The sequence below is a fragment of the Schistocerca piceifrons genome, chromosome 10, assembly GCF_021461385.2.
Source record: "Schistocerca piceifrons isolate TAMUIC-IGC-003096 chromosome 10, iqSchPice1.1, whole genome shotgun sequence".
NCBI classification, from domain to species: domain Eukaryota; kingdom Metazoa; phylum Arthropoda; class Insecta; order Orthoptera; family Acrididae; genus Schistocerca; species Schistocerca piceifrons.
Window position 1 is genome coordinate 81,740,504 of NC_060147.1, and position 21,530 is coordinate 81,762,033.

Genomic DNA, 21,530 nt, shown 5'->3' on the forward strand with positions numbered 1-21,530 from the left:
AACAGTGTTCTAACCCGTTTTGTGTACAAAGAAGGACCAGTTGCGTCGTTTGTTAATTTATTTGGTATAAATCTCTCAATTGCTGCCGATACTATTTCTTTGAATTTAAGCCACATCTGGTCTACACTTATATTATTAATCTGGAATGAGTGGAGATTGTCTCTCAGGAATGCGTTAAGTGAAATTTTATCTGCTTTTTTGAATAGGTATATTTTTCGCTTATTTTTCGAGGATTTGGGGATTACAGTATTCAGTCTCGCTACGACAACCCTGTGTTCACTAATCTCTGAATCGGTTTAGATGGTCGATATTAACTCAGGATTATTTGTTGCTAAGAGGTCAAGGTGTTTCCATATCAGTTTACTATTCTCGTGGGCTCATGAACTAACTGCTCGAGATAATTTTCAGAGAATGCGTTTAGCACAATTTCGGACGAAATTTTAGGCGTACCTCCGGAATGCAAAGGGGGTTGCAGACTTCGGTTCATTTCTAGATGCAGTCATTGCACACAGCAAGTTGCTTGGAATCGCTTGTGTGTCTCATCTCGGAATATTCCTCAAGAGTGTGAGGGAGCCGTACCAAACTGGATAACTGCCTATAATTAGAGTGTACAGATAAGGGCAGCCTCTACAATCGCAGATTTGTGCCAGTCACGGAAATGGGAAAATGAACTGGCAGTTGTCTGAAGATATCGCCAGTTAGCCAACGAAAGCCTACTCACATACTTCCAGGAAGCAATATTAAGTGAAGAATCTACAAATACTCTTCAGCGAACTGCATATTTCTCCCATAGGGCCGGGGAAGACGAGAATAGTTTTATTACAGCCCGCTCAGAGGAATTTCTGTGTGACTTGTGTAGACGTCCTCTGGCATCTTTGTTCTACTGCCTTGACTAAGGCTTGTTTGAACCTCTCAACCCTACACCGTTCTTCTCGTCTTTGGCAAGCTGTGCCTCTAGGGGCCCTCAAAAGTTCAACAATATTGTCAAACTGTCAGTATATTGATCGTCTGAGAGCGCGTATTGACATATTGTCAGTTCTAGACATATTGATGAGCAGTACTGATGGACCTCGAAATATTCTCAGTATTTTCAGTACATGCTGAACGTGTAAGGTCAAATACTGACTGTTTGGCAATATTCTCCATTCAGATGGTGAGAGAGCTTCAGGAATCAGCCACGCGGCGTTACCGCTAACTGTTATTTTTCCGATTCGCCGTTGTGTATATCTACATCTACGTGATTACTCTGCTATTCACAATAAAGTGCCTGGCAGAGGCTTCAATGAACCACCTTCAAGCTGTCTCTCTACCGTTCCACTCTCGACCGGCACGCGGGGAAAACGAGCATTTAAATTTTTCTGTGCGAGCCCTGTTTTCTCTTATTTTATCGTGATGACCATTTCTCCCTATGGAGGTGTGTGCCAACAGAATGTTTTCACAATCGGAGGAGATAACTGGCGGTAGAAATTTCATGAGAAGATCCCGTCGCAACGAAAAACGCCTTTGTTTTAATGATTGCCACTCCAATTCACGTATCATGTCTGTGACACTATCTCCCCTATTTCGCGATAATACAAAACGAGCTGCCCTTCTTTGTACTTTGTCGATGTCATCCGTCAGTCCCACCTGATGCTGATCCCACACCGCACAGCAATACTCCAGAATAGGGCGGACAAGCGTGGTGTAAGCAGTCTGTTTAGTAGACCTGTTGCACCTTCTAAGTGTTCTGCCAATGAATCGCAGTCTTTGGTTTGCTCTACCCCCAATATTATCTATATGGGCGTTCCAATTTGGGTTATTGGTAATTGTAATCCCTAGGTATTTAACTATCAGATTTGTGTGACTTATCGCGTAATCGAAATTTAGCTGATTTCATTTAGTACTCATGTGAATAACTTCACACTTTTCCTTATTCAGGGTCAATTGCCACTTGTCGCACCATACAGATACCTTATCTAAATCATTTTGCAAGCCGTTTTTATCATCTGATGCCTTTACATGACGGTACACTACAGCATCATCTGCAAACAATCTAAGACGGCTACTCAGATTGTCTCCTATGTCGTTAAGACAGATTCATTTTTTAACGAATCTTTTAACACAAAAGAATTTTAATAGGCCTATGCAAGGGTAATCATTGTACACGACACTGAGGGATGGTTAACGGGGAATTCTCCATGACATTGCTTACTTCATTAATTAGAAAATATAGTATAGATTGTTGTCGTTACACAGCACTTTTGAAAAACGCTCCAGTTTCGAAAAATACATCGTATATTTTCAATGACCAGTAAGAGGTCTGGGAAATGCGTGTCACTGTCACCAAATTATCACAAAGTGTAGAAAAAAATGCGTGACGTTAATTTTCTGAAAATATCCTTGCCAGGCAGACATAACCGTTTCAGAGATTTCCGTAGAATTTTATTAGTTGTGTTTTCTGATATTACAGAACCAAACTTCGAGCATTAGAATGACCTGTCTGCGCCAGACACCTTTAAGTTACACCTGATCTCTTGTCGAATGCGATTGCCTCGCTCCTGTTTTCAACCAATCTCTGACCCATTTCCCCCCTTTCGTTGTTTTCTGTTGCTTTCGAGCTATAACTGATATAACTGCAGCACACGCTTGCTTTTGAGTATTCGACCTTAATCTTGCAAATGCCTATGTTTTTGATAGTGTGAGGTCTATTCAATATGTTGAAGGTTTGACAAAGTAGTATCGTCAATAAATATTGAACGCGCGCAGGCCTCTTTAATCTTTTCCATGCATATCTATTGCGTTTCTCTATCTTTCAGAGATGGACAACAAGTGTATACATCTAGACAGTCGTAGAAAAGAAACGGGAATTTGGAAAAGACATTGAAGTACTATTTCACAGTTATGAGGAAGGCTAACGACGCTGTTAGAAGGGAAGAGATCTTAAAAGATCTGAACAGACTGGAACTATCAAAAGGAATGCAACTCTTTACTCAGGAACATGGTCAACATATGGCTGAATTGTGTTATAATACAAGACATAAGATCAGAACGGGTTGGAACAGATAGTCGGGATTGGACGACGAAGTGTGCTCTCACTACTGCTCTTTAATGTAAACATGGAAAAGATAATGAGGAAAGCTCACCAAAGGTCAATAGCAGATGATATGAAAATCACTGCATATGCAAATGATGCGATAACATGGGAAGACAATGAGAAGGAATTGGAATCACAAGAAGATTCTTGGCAGAGGCTAATCGAAATATGAGCCACAGAAATAAGCTTAACAACAAAATGAGGAAATGAAAATCAGCAGGGGAAGAAGTAAAAATGAAGGATATAAGTTGTAGTAGAAAAATTATTAAAAGAGTTGTTGCGCCAAAATATGTAGCAAGCAAGCTAATTGGGGAAGGAAGCATGGAGGAAGAAATTTCGTAGAGGACAGAATCACCTCAAAATTGTACAGTTATGTAGCAGACGTAATTATATTTTGGAAAAAAGTGTCAAATCAAACACCATGAAACGAGATCACATTGTGTACCAAGCATGATCGATAGAACAAAATATTGAAACTTGACTAGGAATTATCTGAGTAGAATACGAGCAACAGACATGGACTTTATACGACGGACCCTCGTATGACGAGAAAAGCCTTGGATATGAACTGAAAACAATTCGAAAGACTATACGGGTCAGCCTCCTGAATGCACAATGGAGAGAAAAAGCCTGAAATGGTTTGGCTCTACCAAAAGAATGATTACATCTCCGGAATGGACAGAATCTGGGAGAAGACCATTTGCAAGATCATGAAGTAGATGGAAAGACCAGGTGAAGAACTGTGCGAGTCGAAGAGGAGTGCAACGGGAAGATACGGTGAACGATAGATTGTAGGAGAAGGTTGTCAGAGGCTTTCTGAACGACCTGCATAAGCAGATTCGTTTCAGGTAGAAGAAGACAGGGGCACTTAAGCAGTCATGCTTCCTGCGATACGTACTCGATTGGAACCACAACAACTGCTAGAATGAAAAGTAAGCTCTGCTATGCACTTCGAGTGGTTTCCTCAGTACGTGTGCAAGGACACCTGGCAACGCTGCCCGTACGGCTGTAGGGATTCGATTCCCGGGGCGGGCAAGCGGCGGAGCGCTCCGCCAGCTGCGGTCACGCCCCCTCGCGGCTGGACGCGCCGGCCGGTCCGTGCGCCCCACCAGCGCCCGCGCCACCTCCCCTCCACGCGGCACCTGCGCCGCCCGCCATTGGCCGACCTGTAGCGTCACGTGACCTCGGCTGGCGCTGCCTCCGCCATCCCCACCACTGCGCGCGCTGCGCTCGGCGCTGCCCGCCTTCCGGCCGGCCCTCCCCGCCGACCACGACGCGCATGCGCAGTAGCCGATTGAGGGGAAGGCGGAGCGCGGCGCCGCGCGCACGTTCGACGGTCAGAAGGAAAAAAAAAAGGTAGAAGATAGGAAAAGGAGAGCAAGAAAGGACAACGTGACAGTACAACGGATACACACACGCGTACAAGACGCGGCCAGCTCCGGGCAGCTGCTTCTGGAGACGAGATCCAGCGCCGTGCGTCAAGCGGGCGCTGCATCGCGGCCGGGCGGACGAGGGTGGGGAGCCACGCCGCCGCCAGCTGATTTCTTTTCCACCGCTCCGACACTCTTCGTTCTTTTTTTCCTTCCCTCCGTCTGTGACTGCCACCCATCTTGGGCAGAGAAGAAGACAACGGCGTAGCTGCCGTGGCGTCGAGCGACGTCTGACAGTGGGACGCTCCAGCAGCGCGCGGAGGGGCGGTTACCCCCTCCCCTCTGTCCGTCAACTCCCCTCCCCCCCTTGACGGCCTGTCACTCACGACCAGACGCGCGCGTGTAGGGCTGCCTGTCAACCCGCGCCACGGTAGCTTCTTCAGAACCCCCCCCCCCCTTCCAAACCCCCTTCGCCCCGCCCATGCTTCACTCGGGAGGGTGGGGGGACGCAGCGAGCGCGAGCCTTGTCAGTCACCGCTAGTTCGCGCGCGTTCCTCCGATTGCCAAGACATCGGATCGCCGATGCTGTGCCGTTAAACCAGCGTCCCTGACGGTCAACCATCCACCAGCAGAGTTCGCAACTGTCTCTGCGCCATTCAGCGATACGTGTGAAAGTGCTGATCGCCAAATCAACCCCCGAAGAGAACAGAATCAGAAAACACCAAGGCATAAATTCTCTTGGAGACATCTCGACGAATGATGTTGAGCCTTTGAAGACGGCTCGTCCTGATATTTATGAGCTCGTATTTTGCTAGAGTACTTGTGGATAGCGGGTACTAGCAAGCACGACAACGATGCACCAGGCTGTTTACTTACTCCGTATTTACAAGTAAAAATCGTGGCGGTGATGTCAGCTGTAAAGGAGAATGGTACTGTCTGCAGGTCCTCATTCCTCCACGACCAGTGCCTCGGATGTACAGAGTGAAAGAAAAAGAGCTTGTTGACACCGTCGATGGTGCAACCGCTGTTCACTCTTCAAGGACGAGAAGGATTGGTTGAACTGTAGAACCACTTAGGAGCTTCGAGAAGTGAAACCAGTTCGTGGAAATGGATTATAAGCAGTGTAGCCCTCCTGTCACATTTTAGCTGTGCGACTGCCAATAAGGGAGCTGGTACTTCGATTACGTACTGTTCAGTTGACTAGTATAGATGCCAGGTGGCGTTAATAATGCGTGAAAAGTGACGGTTGTATCGTGTGAGTTTTCGGTGGTAGTGAGAGTGTGGTAGGGAAGTGATTGAGATGAAAGGTGACTGAGATCAATGTACAGTGAAGGGTGATGCTTGACTGTGCCCACTGCTCTTCGATGCGGTCGCACGAGGCTCGCAGGGCCGGACTTCGAGTGGAAGTGCAGGTAGAATCGTTCGGACGCGGCAGGTTCACGAGGTAATGCGAGGCAAGCAGCAGCAGCAACACCCGCCGCCGCCGCCCCCGCGACTCTCCGGGGGCGGCGTGGGCGTCGGCGTCGGGGGCGACGTCCTCGATCCGGAGGACTACGTGGCGGCGGTGAAGACGCGCCCGCCGACGCCCGTTGTCGTCGGGGGCGGCATCGGCGTCGTCGGGCCCGACGGCTGCCCCGGAGGCGGCGGCGGCGGAGGCGCCGGGGGCGGAGGCTTCTGGCTGGCGACGGTGACGGCGGCGGCCGGGGGCGGCGGGGGCGGCGCCGGCGGCGGCGTGCTCCCGCTCGACGCCGAGACGGGCTTCATCAACAGCCAGCCGTCTATGGCCGAGTTCATGACGGCGCTGCCGCACCTGGGGGGCGGCGCCGGGGGCGGCGGGGGCGGCGCGCCGCAGGACATGCACGTGGGGCCGCCCCCGGGCGCCCTGAGCCCCGGGGCCGGCGCCGGCGGCGGCCCTGGCGTCTACCCACCGCCCATGGGCGTCGAACCGCCGCCCCACGGCGGCCAACCCGGCGTCAACGTGCCCGAGTATCCCTGGATGAAGGAGAAGAAGACGGCGCGCAAGAGCAACCAGCAAGGTAAGACCGCTGCCGCGGAACACTTCACTCCGCACCAGCGTCTGCCCACGCAACCAGACACTGTCTTACATTTAACAAATACAAGGTATTTCGCAGACGTATCTCCAAGCGTTCAAGACTCATTTGAGACTTCCCGTCATGCCTTGACGAAGCAGCGTCACCTGAGAGGCATTATAATGGAAAAACGTATGACGCTATCAGAAAAAAAACTTTCTTTTCTGTTGATCCAACGCTGAATCTCATCAGCTGCTTATATTGCAGACCGCCATCGAACTGATGTGTGAAAACACTGAATGTAAACATCCTATGCGACGAAAGTTCAAGCTATAGACATGACGCGTCAGTAAAAGAAGATTGCTTTGAAGATTTTCTTGCTACTGCGAGAAACTGTGTAAATAATACTGATAAGTTATACAGAGCCCTACCACAGAAGTTACTTGCGACCAGTCCATTTTTGAAGAATCTTAAACTATTCACCACTCAGCAGGTGGAAGCCCTCCGGCCACAGAAAATGTCCAGTAGTCACAATTTCTTCCGTATAAAATTATACTGGAGTTTGGTAAACAACGCACAGTCTAGACAGGTATTTTTACTACTGTTTGCGGTTTCGGACAAATTGGGCCATTTTCAGGTCCAAAACGTGGAGAGTATGTTCGCTATGACTAGTTCCAGCTGATGAGCGTCGACAAAATTCGAACACTTTCTGGAGACGAGAACCAGCTGATACTTGTCAAACCTATCATGCTCTCCACTTCTAAATCTGAAGTTCATGTAATGGATCGAAACTGTTCATAGTAGTAAAAATACGTGGTCTGGAATATGTGTTGTTTACAAAATTATTAAGACTTGATCATTTGTTAATCCTGTGGACACAGTACGATCGCTATGAAGCCTAAAACTGGAATGAATCAACTGCAAACGTCCATCTAGTTCCTTTCGCGGATACGTTCATTTCCACCTACTTTTCGTAGAAAGGATTTTGTATCGTGATAATCTGTTCTCAAGATTTTGGCTATTTGTCTTTCTGCACATGTACACTAAAAGCGAACCTTGTAACTGGATGCAATATTCAGTAGCGAATAGAGAAAGTTATCGATAATCTTTGACATAACCAAACAAGGGTGGAAGTGCTTTTGGATTTTCACTACTAGTTTGAAATGTTTGACATCATCTTACCCCTTTCACCTTTCTGTAAATCTTGTTTCATATGGCTTGAAAATAAAAAAATTGCCTTTCTAAAGTAGTGTCAGCGACAGACATTGCACAAAGTGGTGTTTATATAGGTCCTACTGAAACTACTTGCTCTTCAAGCAGTATCAAGAACGATGTTGTTGAACCTCGCTAAAGACATCATTCCATCATATTTCATAAACAGTTCGTGGTGTAAGGCACTTTCTTGTTCTGTTTGTTCTACTGCATATGGCACGTGTTTTGATCCATTTAAAATACTTATCTGCCGACATACTAATGGAATTGTGTGTTGTTCCATGGAACGATCTATCCTTCTGAATGAAGCTCGAAGGCTTGTGAAAAGAGAGAAGTGATCTCAACGCCTACGATCCAAAACTTGTCACTGGAAGAGTCTGGTGATTCCCAAATTACGAAGGCCAAAGTTGCACATTTAGCGGAATATCTTCCCGATTTTTCGCCAGTTGCAGGGTCCAAATATTTGGATCAGCTCCATGTATGTGCGTAGGAGAATGTTCTTAGGCTAGCTGTTTCACTCCATTAAAAATGACCCATTAGCATTTTTAAATACCTCTGTAGATGAAAGACACAACTCTTAATCGAGAAGAGAATACTCGCCTCTTTGAGGACTATCATTGGTCGAATTATTTCGTTGATCTGAACAGTTTACGACACATTCACGATATTCCACGTACGTCTACACATGGACTGTGTTATTGATGAGTGGTCGGTGAATCCCACACCTACTGGAACCGCAAAGTGCTAGCCTATTTACCTGTTAGACAAGAGAACTTCTTCGGTTCACAGGATCCTTTAGAGACGTTTTGCCCATTAGACAATTACCCAATCGTCTACGTTTCGACTAAATCCCCAGAATCACTTCGAAGAGATACACGCCACAAAGTCATCGTGATGTTTCACAGAAAACCTCCAAACACGTATGAGACAGTGTTCTAGAACCAGATAGTGGAAAGCCTTCGCGAAAAAAAGTTGTACAAGATATAACAGTAACTCAGCGTATCAAAATTTCAGGGTAAAATCCTGAGAAGAAGAAATATATTCAATCGGAATGGGTCTGGAAAAACTCATTTCCCGTATCTCTTCACAGAATGGTGAAACTTAGTACATTAATCATGGGAAGACACAGAAGAGAACGGTCCAGAACATAAGATGATTCTTGTATGAAATATGTTAGTGACTGTTATGACCACATGTTGTTCAATACAGGCTCAATAGGTGAACGGACAGTAATCTACATAACCTAGAACGTACAGTAATCTACATAACCTAGAACGTACAGTAATTTACATAACCTACAATAATCGACATCTACAATAATCTGCATAATCTAGAATGACTGCCTATATCAACGAGACGAACTTGTATTTCTTTCGCAATGAAGATCCTCTCCATTCCAGTGTCAACGCCCTCTTATTTCTAAATAACAGATTCCGTGAAAGCTACATGAGCATAGGTGGACCATTTCAGTGGCTTTCTTGTTCTCCAAAACTAAACCTCCAAGATTTTTATCAGTGGAGGCATTTGGGAGCTCTCTTGTATAGAAGCCCACGGCTCGAGACAGAATGTTCGTACCCTTGTTGTAGATGGCTGCGAAACCATACTCCTAACGCCAGGAGTACAAGAACGCGCATGAGATTCTGTGTGACGGCATGAGGATAATTAGAACTTTTCATGTAAGAAAAAGTTCTGTGTGACGTACTGGTACGTTCTGCTCCTGTCTTTTCCATGATTATTGCACTATTAAGAGATGTAGAAAATGACACCTACCAAGAAACTACTGGATTTCTACACATATCTCCATGTAACACGGGTACATTTTCTTCTTATGTGCATGGGGAATGCGTCTTGCCTATATCATCTGCCTACACATTTTGCTGCTGTCTGTATTCACAAAATGACGATGGTCATTTATGGAAAGTGACACGAATGTATTGCAACCATTCAGATATCTACCAAAAAAAAAACTTTCCCTATCGTTACTTATTATTTTGTATTAAACACTGGTCTTCAGAAGGTGTCCCACCTTGTAACGAAACTGCAACAACTTGATTAAATCAACGTGGTAACACCTTGGAAGAAAATATCGAAGCAGAAGAGACTCAATAACGGTGCAATACAATTTTACTTCCACAACTGTGAATGTAAGCCGGTATCACCCATTTCGGATAGACATTAGCGCGCCTACTGTAGACTTCGCGCGTCTACTCACAGGAAATTCTTTTCTCAACTTATGTTGACACTTTTCTGTACTCACGTAAACTGTTTTAGTATTTTTTTTCCCGAGTGGAACAAAGTGGTCTCCGCCTACTGTTTGGTAACCATCAGATGGTTTAACAGCCAAAGGATGAATTCCTGGTCGTAGAAAACAAATATTGTTAAAGTTGATCAAACATCTCTTCTTGGTACGAGATTTCCAGTTCCCAACGCAAAAGAGAAGTTGCCTCAAACATTGCGTTGAACTTGTTACCGCATGACTAAATCATTCACCCTTAAGCTGGTAATACAAGCGTCGTGTCACAAAACGTACTCAGTTAAGAGTTAAGCTATTATTGAGAGCTTACAAACCTTGTACCCTGACCGCCTTCATCAGCTCCGCGTGGAGCCCAGGCAATAAACGTACTCCGCATCAGTAGCAGTACTACTGAAGCAACACCAAAACAGTATCCATTGAAATGGTGTGGTAGAAATGAAACCTTCAACCCATGCGTGACAAGTCTGTTCTTTAGCTTTTGTACTGCAGGGTTAGCCCTCTGTTCACATACCGCTTTTTTCCAGATACTTCATACTAAAAATTTGGAACACGATAATGCTGCTGCTATTGTGTCGTTCCTGTTATACGATGGTATATAGTCAGCGTATCGTGTAAATAGTGAAACAGCATCATGTTTAACCATTACCCTATACAGAAGGTTCTCTACATTCTCCATACCCTAGTTGTAGGGAGAAGATACCATTTCTGTAAACCCTGTGTGGAAAACAATAAAGTTTCTTACAGGCAAATACTCGCATAAAACATTTCAGTGGATAACTAGGTTTCAGCTTATAGCCTGTGAAAATACGAATACATCGAGGTTGAGCATAAAGCAGCATAACCACTAGTCTGTATTCGAAGAACCGTTGTATAACGAGTTGGGAGTAACTGTAGAAAGCACACAACATGTTAGAGAGTAACAAGGGATAAAAGTTCGAAATACATCCTCAACAAAACAACGTGGTAACACTCTGCGAAAAGACGCCCAACCAAAAATGGGATTCATAGGCGATGCGTTGAAATCTACTGGTAGGAACCTCGCACGCACGATGACATATTCTGACGCACCCTTGGGACAAGAATCAACCCACGGACTATTGAAAATGACCGATACGTCCAAATCTGTTCACCACCGAAATATTTTTTGCTGTTATTTAAAAGCTCATATTCAAGACTTATTTACTGTGGCTTGTTGCTTTAAAATAGGCATTTCAGTTAAGTAAACTGACCATGCATAAAACTGAAAATTTTTTGTACTTTCAACATTGCAGCACAGCCAGCAATTGTGATAATCTAATATACAAGAAACTATCAGCCTTGGTTGCGCGAATGAAACCAACCTTTACCTAGGTTTCAGCCCAAATAATTGAGTCTTCTTCAGAAGATATACCTGAATCTATAATTTGTCTAAGGGGGCATGGTCTGTTTTAGTTTTATTTCTAGACCATGCCCTCTTAGACAACTTATAGATTCAGGTATATCTTCTGAAGAAGACTCAATTATTTGGGCTGAAACCTAGGTAAAGGTTGGTTTCATTACCACAATCGAGGCTGATAGTTTCCTATATACGAAACTGACAGAAATATATGTATTACTTTCGTCGAACAGGAAAATTTTTCTGTAATGGAGTTTTTTTCTTTTTCTTTCCAAACTGTGTACTACACGAGTGACAGTTAAAAACTCCGCTTGGACTGTAACCTGAGAACCTGCTATCTGTTTGAGAGTGAAGTACTTTATTTATTTATTTACTGTTATGTTCTGCAAGATTATTGTCATACAGCCGTTTCTTGCAAAAAGCCATATATTCTTCAAGTGTGACATTCGCCTTATTGTGACAGATAGTTTATGAGAGATCTCACAGCTTGTATGGAATCTCAACACTCAGATACAGTTATGATACAAATAGTGAAAACCGTAATAATAGCTACCAAAACCAGTTTCTTTAAACGTAGAACAAACAAAAAAAACACAACTTACAGAGCTAGGTTGTAGGTTGTAGGTGCGAAGGACATGAGAGAAGAAATGGAAGAGAAAGACTGACATGGCAGAATATTACATGTGACGAAGAGGGAAAGGAAATTTGTGGTAAGGTCTTACGGGACCAAACTGCTGAGATCATCGGTCCATAAGCCTACACACTACTTAATCTAGCTTAAACTAACGTACACACACATCCATGCCCGTGGCAGGACTCGAACCTCCGACGGGGGGAGCCGCACGGACCGTGACAAGGCGCCTCAGACCGCGCGGCTACGAAGAAGGATGAAATAAACGTATTATATGGCTGTTTGCTAACTCACAATAGAAGGTAGCAATACGGGAGAAGATGCGAAAATTTTCTTCACTGTTTGACAGGGATAAATGGCCATATACGTATACTTTTGAGCAAAATGTTATGAAGTTGACGAGAGGAAGGTGTGCAGTTTTTTCTTTAAATGCAGCGGGGCGTTGATTTGTGCACAGAGTGCAAGGCAAAGTGTTCCAAAGACGAAGAGCAGTAATGGGAATAGAGCTTGAAAACATGTTTTGTTTTAAGAGATCTCACATTGCTACTATGACGGTCTTCATCTGTGACGGGTGCGAGCATATTTGGCAGCAGTATGAAGTACCTAGCGGTCAGAGCTTTTATTCCTGCTGAGGTGACCATAAATTTTCCGCGGCTACAATTGTTCGTAAGATTCGCCGTTACAGCAGACTGTAAGATTTCACCGTAGATGCTGAACAAATCGAAACGCTGTAGAAAAACTCATCGTTTCGACTTAAAGCGCTCAGACTTCGCTTTCCGAGAACCCGGTGCTATATATTGGGCCCAGAGAAGGCGACAGCAATTTGAGGACATCGTACACAGGATAGCCCTCATTTCTAAGGATTATAGAAGGGATACAGCAGAGAAATTTTGCTCAGCACCCAACTCGCATCGAGTGCCTACATTACACCAGTCGGAGATGTCCTCTCTTTACAGGCTACATTTCCAACACGAGGTCACCTCAACGCAACATTCAGGAGAAAGTGCCTGATCATGAGCTGAGATGTTTAGCCGCCAGAATGCTCGGGTTTCACAGTACCGGATTATTTCTTGAGAACTATAGGATGCGTACGAGATCCCTTCACAGTCGGACTGAGACCTGGTTCCACTGGTTATAACTACAGTACCTAACAGTGGTGGGTGATGAGTCTTAGCGCTTGCATACATACTGCAGAATTTTCCTGCATCGCAACGTGCTCTTTACTCATTACGACGCGTTTCGGCCACAGTATTCATCAGGCAAAAGTAAAACCTGAATTACGTCAACAACCTTGCTGCAGTATCTATCACTGTTTTTATTTTCATCGAATGGTGGCTGTGGGCGACTGATGGCTTCAGACGAAACGCGTGATACGGAATAATAAACGCATTGCGCGTGAGTTACTGGTTACAGTTTCGGCTGAAATGATTGTACGTGGGCTAGCTGTATTTGACCGAGTGTATAGGAATTCGGCGTGTAGATGCAATTTTTGAAACGAAAGTTGTGCCCATCATGCGGGGATTTTTTGTTTTTGTTAACTAACTGATAAACTCCTAAATTAGCTCAAGCGGTTCAATCGTAGGACGCATTTTCTATTCTTGCCGGCCGGGGTGGCCGAGCGGTTCTAGGCGCTATAGTCTGGAACCGCGCGACCGCTACGGTCGCAGGTTCGGATCCTGCCTCGGGCATGGATGTGTGTGATGTCCTTAGGTTAGTTAGGTTTAAGTAGTTATAAGTTCTAGGGGACTGATGACCTCAGAAGTTAAGTCCCATAGTGCTCAGAGCCATTTTTTCGATTCTTTGTAATAAGGAAAGAGGTTCTTCCTACGTAAAACTTAATGTATCAAGTCCCCTCTAAAACCTCACATGTTAATTTATCGAACTGCACTGCATTTGCCGCTTTCTCTACGACATACAGAGCATGTTCCACACTTAGACCGCATTTTACGCCGTATCGACAGCAGAATTAAAAATCTAATTCATACTGCTTCAATTTGATCGGCGCGCAAACCACACACTTGTGCATAGCCTCTTATACTTCGACGTGCAGGTATAGAGACCAGATCCAAACAATGCACAGACATATTCTCGTACACTATAACAGCTCATGTGATGCGTAAGTGACACTCACGTTCCATTCATTGATGGAAATACTGGACTGCTTGAATTCTCTGTACATATATGTGAAGGTGTAAGAGATCGTATAAAACGGTGTTTGTCGGTATCCATTGGCACATTGTAACTGTAGTAATATGATCCAAATTTTGACTTCTGCAGTCCAGACGGGGGAAAATTCAGGCAAAGACTAAAGCATGTCATTTACGTTGAAGTAAAACACATAAGGCCTAAAAATACTGTTGTTCGATATTTGGTCCCTGCGAGGCGTGAAACATACAAGACACTCTGTGTGACACTAATTCTATATCATACTGCGTAAAAGTATACTCATCGTCTGATATAGGCTTATGTCAGGTGCTTATTGAATAGATACTATTTTACAAAATTTCTTTAATTCTTTTAACCCGTTTCGTTCACAGCAAGCTTTTCAATCCGCTATTGGCAGCAGGAGAAATTAATACATATTTGCATGTGTCAAATGTTTTATTAATATCCACGACGGTTTGTGCCCTCATCTATGTGTGGATTCAGTGGTTCACACATGTCTTTCTGATTCATGCAACAAGTCCACTACTTCCCCTTTTTTTCCCCCCTTCTGGTGGACCAGTAACTTTCATTGTGATGTTCACTCCTGTGAATATATACATCGCCAATTTCACCCTGCTTAATTGCTCCTTCAGATCATAAAAGTCAAAACTCTGTCCTTCGCAAATGCAGTTTCGCCCAGAACCCATGGCATAAATTCTCAGTTCATGTTTCATGCACCCCTTTTAGTTAGTATAGCGTTCAGCTTAAAAATCCTCGACATTCAGTACCGCCCCAATACTCCTAATATCTTGAGGAATTTGTAAACCAGTTGTTTGTATACTCTTCCATGCACATGAAACTCTTTTCATTGGTCATCAAAGCAGATCTCCAAAACATCAAAAGTTGTATATAGCTGTCATGCAGTGGGGTAAATTGTGCAGTTGAGATGAATTTTCCGTGTTTCACTATGTATTTGATGTCTGCGTGTGCAATAATTTTGCAGTGTACGTGATAGAAATTTCTGACGGAGAGTCCTCAATTTCTGAGGAACGCGTTGATGATCAGCGAAACGGATTTCAAAAGGTCACAGTTTGTAGTATTTGACAGAAAGTCATCGAGTAAAGCAGAAGTAATATCTGGCGCTCCCCAAGGAAGTGTTATAGGCCCTCTACTGTTCCTGATCGAAATAAATGATTTAGAAGCCAATCTGAGTAGCGCTTTTAGATTGTTTGCAGGTTATGCAGTTATTTACAGTCTTATAAAGTCATCAGATGATCAAAACAAATTGCAGAACAATTTAGGCAAAAGACCAGTATGATGCTAAAAGTGGCATTTGACTCTAAATAATCAAAAGTGTGAAGTCGTCCACATGAGTACCAAACAGAATCCGCTAAATTTCGGTTAAACATTAAATCACACAAATCTAAAAGCTGTAAAATCAGCTAAATACGTAAGGATTACAATTACGAACAAGTAAATTAGAACCATCACATACGCAATGTTGTGGGTAAAGCAAATACTGAGAAACTGCAGCAGGCCCTCTAGAGACAGCCTACACTACGCTCGTACGTCCTCTTCTGGAGGTTTACTCTGCCGATGGAGGATATCGAAAAAGTTAAATGAAAGGCAGCTCGTTTTGTACCATCGCGCGATATGGGAGAGAGCGTACGAATATGATACGTGAATTGGGGAGGCAACCATTAAAACAAAGGCATATTTCTTTGCGGCAGGATCTTCTCATCGCCAACTTTCTCCTCAGAGCCCACCTACATAGGGATAAATGATCATTATAATAAAACAAAAGAAAACAGAAAAAATTAATTATTCGTTTTTCCCGCCCGCGGAGCGATACAGAAATAGTTTGAAGGTGGTTCGATGAACCCTCTGCCCCGCACTTAATTGTGAGTTGTAGAGTAATCATGTAGATGTAGATGTGCATGGAGGACAATAGAAGCAACTTGATTATGATTTCTTTCTCAGTTGATCGATCATGAACAGGGGACATCAACTGGTTAAGTAATTGTCAATATCAATGAAATTCTCCAACAGACGTGTAACTAAGATGTTATTTTATTTTGTGGACTAACAGTTTCGGCATTGCACTATGCCATCCTCAGGCCCATATGCATCTCTCAAAATAAACGTTAATGTCATACGGTGCCTTATATCCCTGGATGATATGTACTCAAACCGTTTCACAAGTGATTCACTCGAAGAGTTGATAGCAACTCAAAACCAAGTCTTCGACTGGAGCACTTGTGTATGAGGATCACACGATTTTAAAGGTATGAGAATGCTTTTGAACGTCGAGTGATGGAGAACTTTAAGCTGAACGTACAACTAAAAGGATAAGCCAAACATGAACTCGTAAGTTGTACAGTTTTCCTTTGCCCTGAGCTGAGCTGGAGGTACAATGGATACATATTCCTGAATCACACGATTCAGTGGAGAAACTGAGTACGGGATACTTTGCTGTGCTGAAAGGGGCAAGATATGTATTCGGAGCACTGAAAAGAGAAGACTGAATGCTGTATTAAACGATCCCTTTTCCCAGAAGCGAAATATAACACAAAGCAGTCGATTAACAGTAGTAAACAGTGACACACATATAAACTACAGTAACCGCTTGCAATGAATATTCGAACCCTAAAAACCTGCCGTTGATGTTAAAACACATGTGACTGACGCAGATACTTATTGTAATTTGTCCTGTATGTAAACAGTAGCATATTTCCAAAAATCAGTGTTATTCTGATAAAACACTGTCAGTTTGTGAATCTTTGTCTGTAAACACGTGCTTAAAAATATTGGTTTGTGTTAATCATTATACTGCGGTCACTAAGGATATTTCCATTAATTAGCAGACAGTTACGGAGGAATCTTTATCGGAACTGTTTGAGTTCAGTCTATTTGGTGAGCGATCCTGAACGTCCAGCTATTGACTTATAGTAGGGGGTACAAAATGTTAATATCCACTACGCCTAACGGGCGTTTGTACCGTCGTCTTTTTGTTGATTCATTTTCCCAAATCGCCTGGAGTTTATGTGATACGATTAAATAAACTCTAGTTCATTTGGTATTCGCGTATCCCCAGTAATTAATTTTTTGCAGAGGTATAATACTTACTGTAGAGGTATAATACTTTAGGATCACCCTTGTCCCCATTCTCAGTTGTGTTCTAGAGACTGCACAGGAAAATTGTCCATTTCTAACTACATCCTCTCGACAAAAGATTTCCTATCAAATGGCTAGGTTCATACGTAATGTATTTTCAAGGCTTAAAAGGGGAAACCTTTCGCTAAGAAGTTATGTTGCAAAATTCTTGATAAAGTGTGCTCTTCGTACTTAAACAATCTTCGGACGACGTTCCACACGCTTTTGGCTTTTAGCTTGTTCTACAAATGCGTAAATTTAGGAAGAGGTGTCTAAAACCGTTATTTAAAGACGCACCCCGTTCTTTCTAAGGCACGCGTCTAAAATCTCTTAATGGCACAACACTGATGGTCTCCCTGCGATGTCTGCGAATTTTACTGTCGACGAGCATTCCTTACATTTCTCTTAATCGTTCTGTTCACCATATCACCGATGTTTCTTCTTTTTCTACATATTCTCGAATTGGGGCCTACCTGTCTAATGTAAACAATATAATGAAAATAGTATTCAATACAACAGATGCAATAGTGATTTAAGTAATACGTTTATCAGAAGAACAGAAATAGAACGAAAACCGGCGATTTTAGGGATATATCGTACGTACAGCATATTCCTAAATTTATTGATTCAAAACTGCTGTAATTTCCATTAGACTACATATTCTAAGAATTTGACTCTGTTTACACCACATGTCTTTGCAGACCGTCTAGGAAACATTAACTGAGAGTAGTAGTGTACATAATTTGAGCAAGCAATACGTCTCTTGTTCGTCGAAGTATAAAAAGCTATGGTAATATGATACGGGCCTCTCGTCCTGACGCTTTGTGTCCCTGCGTAAATCAGATGTTCATTGTTGGTACGCATACCCAATAAGTAACCTCCTACAGCAACATTCCTTAAAGTGCCAAAACGAATGACAAAGTAAATTACTCGGGATATTTGCATGTAACGTGGCCAGTAGATGCTACTTAACCGGGTCCTTGGGTTCGTAGACATGGTGCTACATCAATTTGACTGCTGTGCACAAAAGAAAAAAGCTTTGTATGATCTCCAACAAAGTAAATCTGCCGTTCCCACGCACTTCTGCTCTATCCTGAACAACAGCATGTCGTGTAGCCTTTTTTCAATTTTTTTAATGACTTTTCAGCATCGCTTATAAAGCTATGAGTTCGTCATATATCTCTGTAGGTTTAGCTCTTAATGCAGCTCTCCAGTACGATTAGACTCTTGATGATCACCGAATCCGCCCGCTTAGATAAACTTAAGGTGATTACATAAAATAGGGAGCCCACACATACTGAAACAACGTCCTCAGTAAGTTATTCGACGGAACCTAACACCATCGCGTTCTACAGAAAATGTACGTATATGTCAAAAAAATTTACGTAGATATTCACTCTATGGTGGATCGTAATACAGCAGGTTAAAAGATCAACATATTAGTAGCAAGCTAAATTAAGATTAGGAATTAAGGCTACTGGATCATATCCAAGCCCTGAAAACAACTGGCAACTACAGCCAGCGATGACGATACAGTTCTTGATCTCTGGACTCATTTTTATGCTAAATACTAGGATCCTTCGCTAAAGCTATCATCTCTGCCATCTCCAGAAATACTTGCTGAAGCTTTTGAACAAGCGAACTGGCAAAAGTATTACCAGTTAAAGGTTCTCTAGCTCAATGATAATTTAATAACGCGGCTAACATTATTTTGTCAGCAGTCATATCTAAAACGCTAGCAAATTGTCTACCATAAATTATTTATTTATTTTGACCGGAAAAAGAGGGTTCGTGTTAAAACTACCTTGTTCGGACTGCTGTAAAATGAAGGTCTTCTGTATTACCGGCTTCCGTTTTCACAGAAACCACGTTCACATTTATGACCTCTGGATGTACATAAAGATAGTTTCTGTGGCAACCGGTACAGAATAGACAGCTTAACATTTGTGCTATTTCATCGGACGATTAAAAAAAATTAAAAAATCAAGGTTGATTCTTCCCTCGTACTTCACGAATATTATCCGATCAAGAAAGTTTCTCCTGTTTATTTCCACAGCATCGCCAGTAGATTTGAGATGTGTTCCTATTTGTTGTGTTTTTATATTACTGTCACCCCAGATTTAAAATCGTACTGTAGTCATGAGACGAGAAAGCATGTATAAAGGCGGAAGAACTACGGCTACAAAGGGGAGTTTATAACTGAACAGGAAAAACGCGTCTGGTTAGAAAATATTCCATACTACATTATATGCACAACGTAGTTTTTCCTGTTGAAATGAGTAATTGATGCGAACAAGTGACTACTGATAAAACCTTTTATGGCTAGAAGCGCTTTCATTTTTTCGTACATCGCGCAGGTACCAACATAGCTCTCGTTTACCTCGAGAGTGTACCAACACATTGAATGACATTGTAATGATTTGAATACTATCCCAGGTTTCATTGTATAAAGCTCTTATATTGTTAATGCTTTGGTTATGACATCGCTTATTGCGAATTTTCCCCTCTAGAGGCTGAAGTTAATTGCGATGCAGCCTCCAGACAGTTTCACTTCCGTAATTTCCTGTCACTTCTTACTAGAATGTGGACAAATTATTTCCGTCTTCCTTGTGAGTGCCCAGTAATCAGTCGAAATGTTACATAGAGTGAGTCAGTTGCCGAACTATGGATTTGTGATACAGACTTTTTTTATGTAGAAGTGTATAATTTTTTCTGAGGTATTTGGACAGAGACTTCGAAGAGGATATTAACAGTATGTCATACTTGAAACTTGTACAAATGGTAACAAGGGAACAGAGCAGCAAACCATTGTCTCACCATTACGACAAGAGGTTCCACATGCGTCTGCCCTATTACACCAAATGTAAACAAACACGTTAATATGGAACGGTTCGTGTGTGTTCTATTATGGTAAAAATGGAAATGCCGTCTGGCTAGGGCCTCCCGTCGGGCAGACCGTTCACCTTGTGCAAGTCTTTCGAGTTGACGCCACTTCGGCGACTTGCGTGTCGATGGGGATGAAATGATGATGATAAGGACAAAACAACAACCAGTTCCTGAGAGGAGAAAACCTCCGAGTCATTGGAATCGAACCCGGGCCGTTAGGCATGACATTCCGTCACGCTGACCGCTCAGCTACCAGGAGCGGACTACTATTACGGTTGTTAGGCGAGAGTGTTTTGCTTGGAGGACCGCGTAACTAAGAACACACGAATGTTTCGTGGTCGTTGTTTCTATATAGTGACTTATTTTAGAATCTCTTGAAGGAATGCGCACTAGAGACCACCATAAGCAGCTCACGGCATTTTCTACTCTTTTTGTTGTTATGAGACATGAGGCTGTGTTTTATGTAGCGTTTATAAATATTATGAGTGCTACACATACGAGTGTTTCATAATATTGTAGGCCCTAAAGCTATTTGCGACGGCATTGTTATTCTGTTACACAGTTTCATGGTGAGTGAAATTCCGTATATTTTTAAAACTGGTTACATTAAGTTGGAGGATTAAGCCATACTTCCTCACTTGTGCATCGTATCTTGAAACTGAAGCAGGTCTTCTATCATGGCACACGTGATATTTGCAAAAGAACCAAGTTTCTTTAGTGCCCTACAATTTTTCCCTGACTTGAAAATGAAGGTTTGTGTTGTATTTCACAATGTTTTTAATCTGTTGTAACTCGTTTTTGATAATACTATACCTCGATTAGCTTTCATTTACTGGTTATTTGTGTGTAGTATTGTGATAATGTGACGCACAGCCTATTAACACATCACCAAGATTTTATCTCCTGCAACCCCGTAAAAACTCAGCAGAAAATTTGTTGCTTATCACATGAGCGTGTTCTACCTTCGAACAGTTTTTCACATTCGGAGAAAGGTTGCTCTTTTACAGTAATTTTCTTAGTTTCAGAAAGATGCTGCAACACACATAAAGTGGTTGCTATCATTTCGAGACTTAATTAAAAAAATCGATTACAGGGTTGTAATCTGTAAAGTTTATCGAGGTTCAACACTCTCCCCTGTATCAAGTGCTGCTCAAAACGTAGTCTGAGCTAAATTAAAACTGGAGTTCTGCAACGAAACAAAGCGGACATCGGAGGACAAAGAATAGTTCTGCGGCGATAAGTGCAGGAGACATTCAACGCACTGAGTTAGGACTCGCTTTGTAGCATATTTTAGTACTCAGTATCACCCTAGTCTAAGGAAGCAATCTCCCCTCTTCAGACTAAAACTAAAATCTCAAACTACCATGGTTGAAATGGTTTGAGAAAACCTTCATGACGTGA

The 21,530-nt window shown here is 42.9% G+C and overlaps 1 protein-coding gene across 1 annotated transcript in view; it reads left to right on the forward strand.

The window, feature by feature from the left end:
- The first annotated feature begins 6,376 nt into the window (after positions 1 to 6,376).
- The window catches only part of LOC124718709 (homeotic protein proboscipedia-like), a 626,981-nt gene continuing 611,827 nt past the window's right edge, over positions 6,377 to 21,530 (forward strand). The window contains exon 1 of the mRNA XM_047244330.1: positions 6,377 to 6,479. Coding sequence (XP_047100286.1) covers positions 6,377 to 6,479 — 103 coding nt within the window. The remainder of the gene's footprint in view (positions 6,480 to 21,530) is intronic.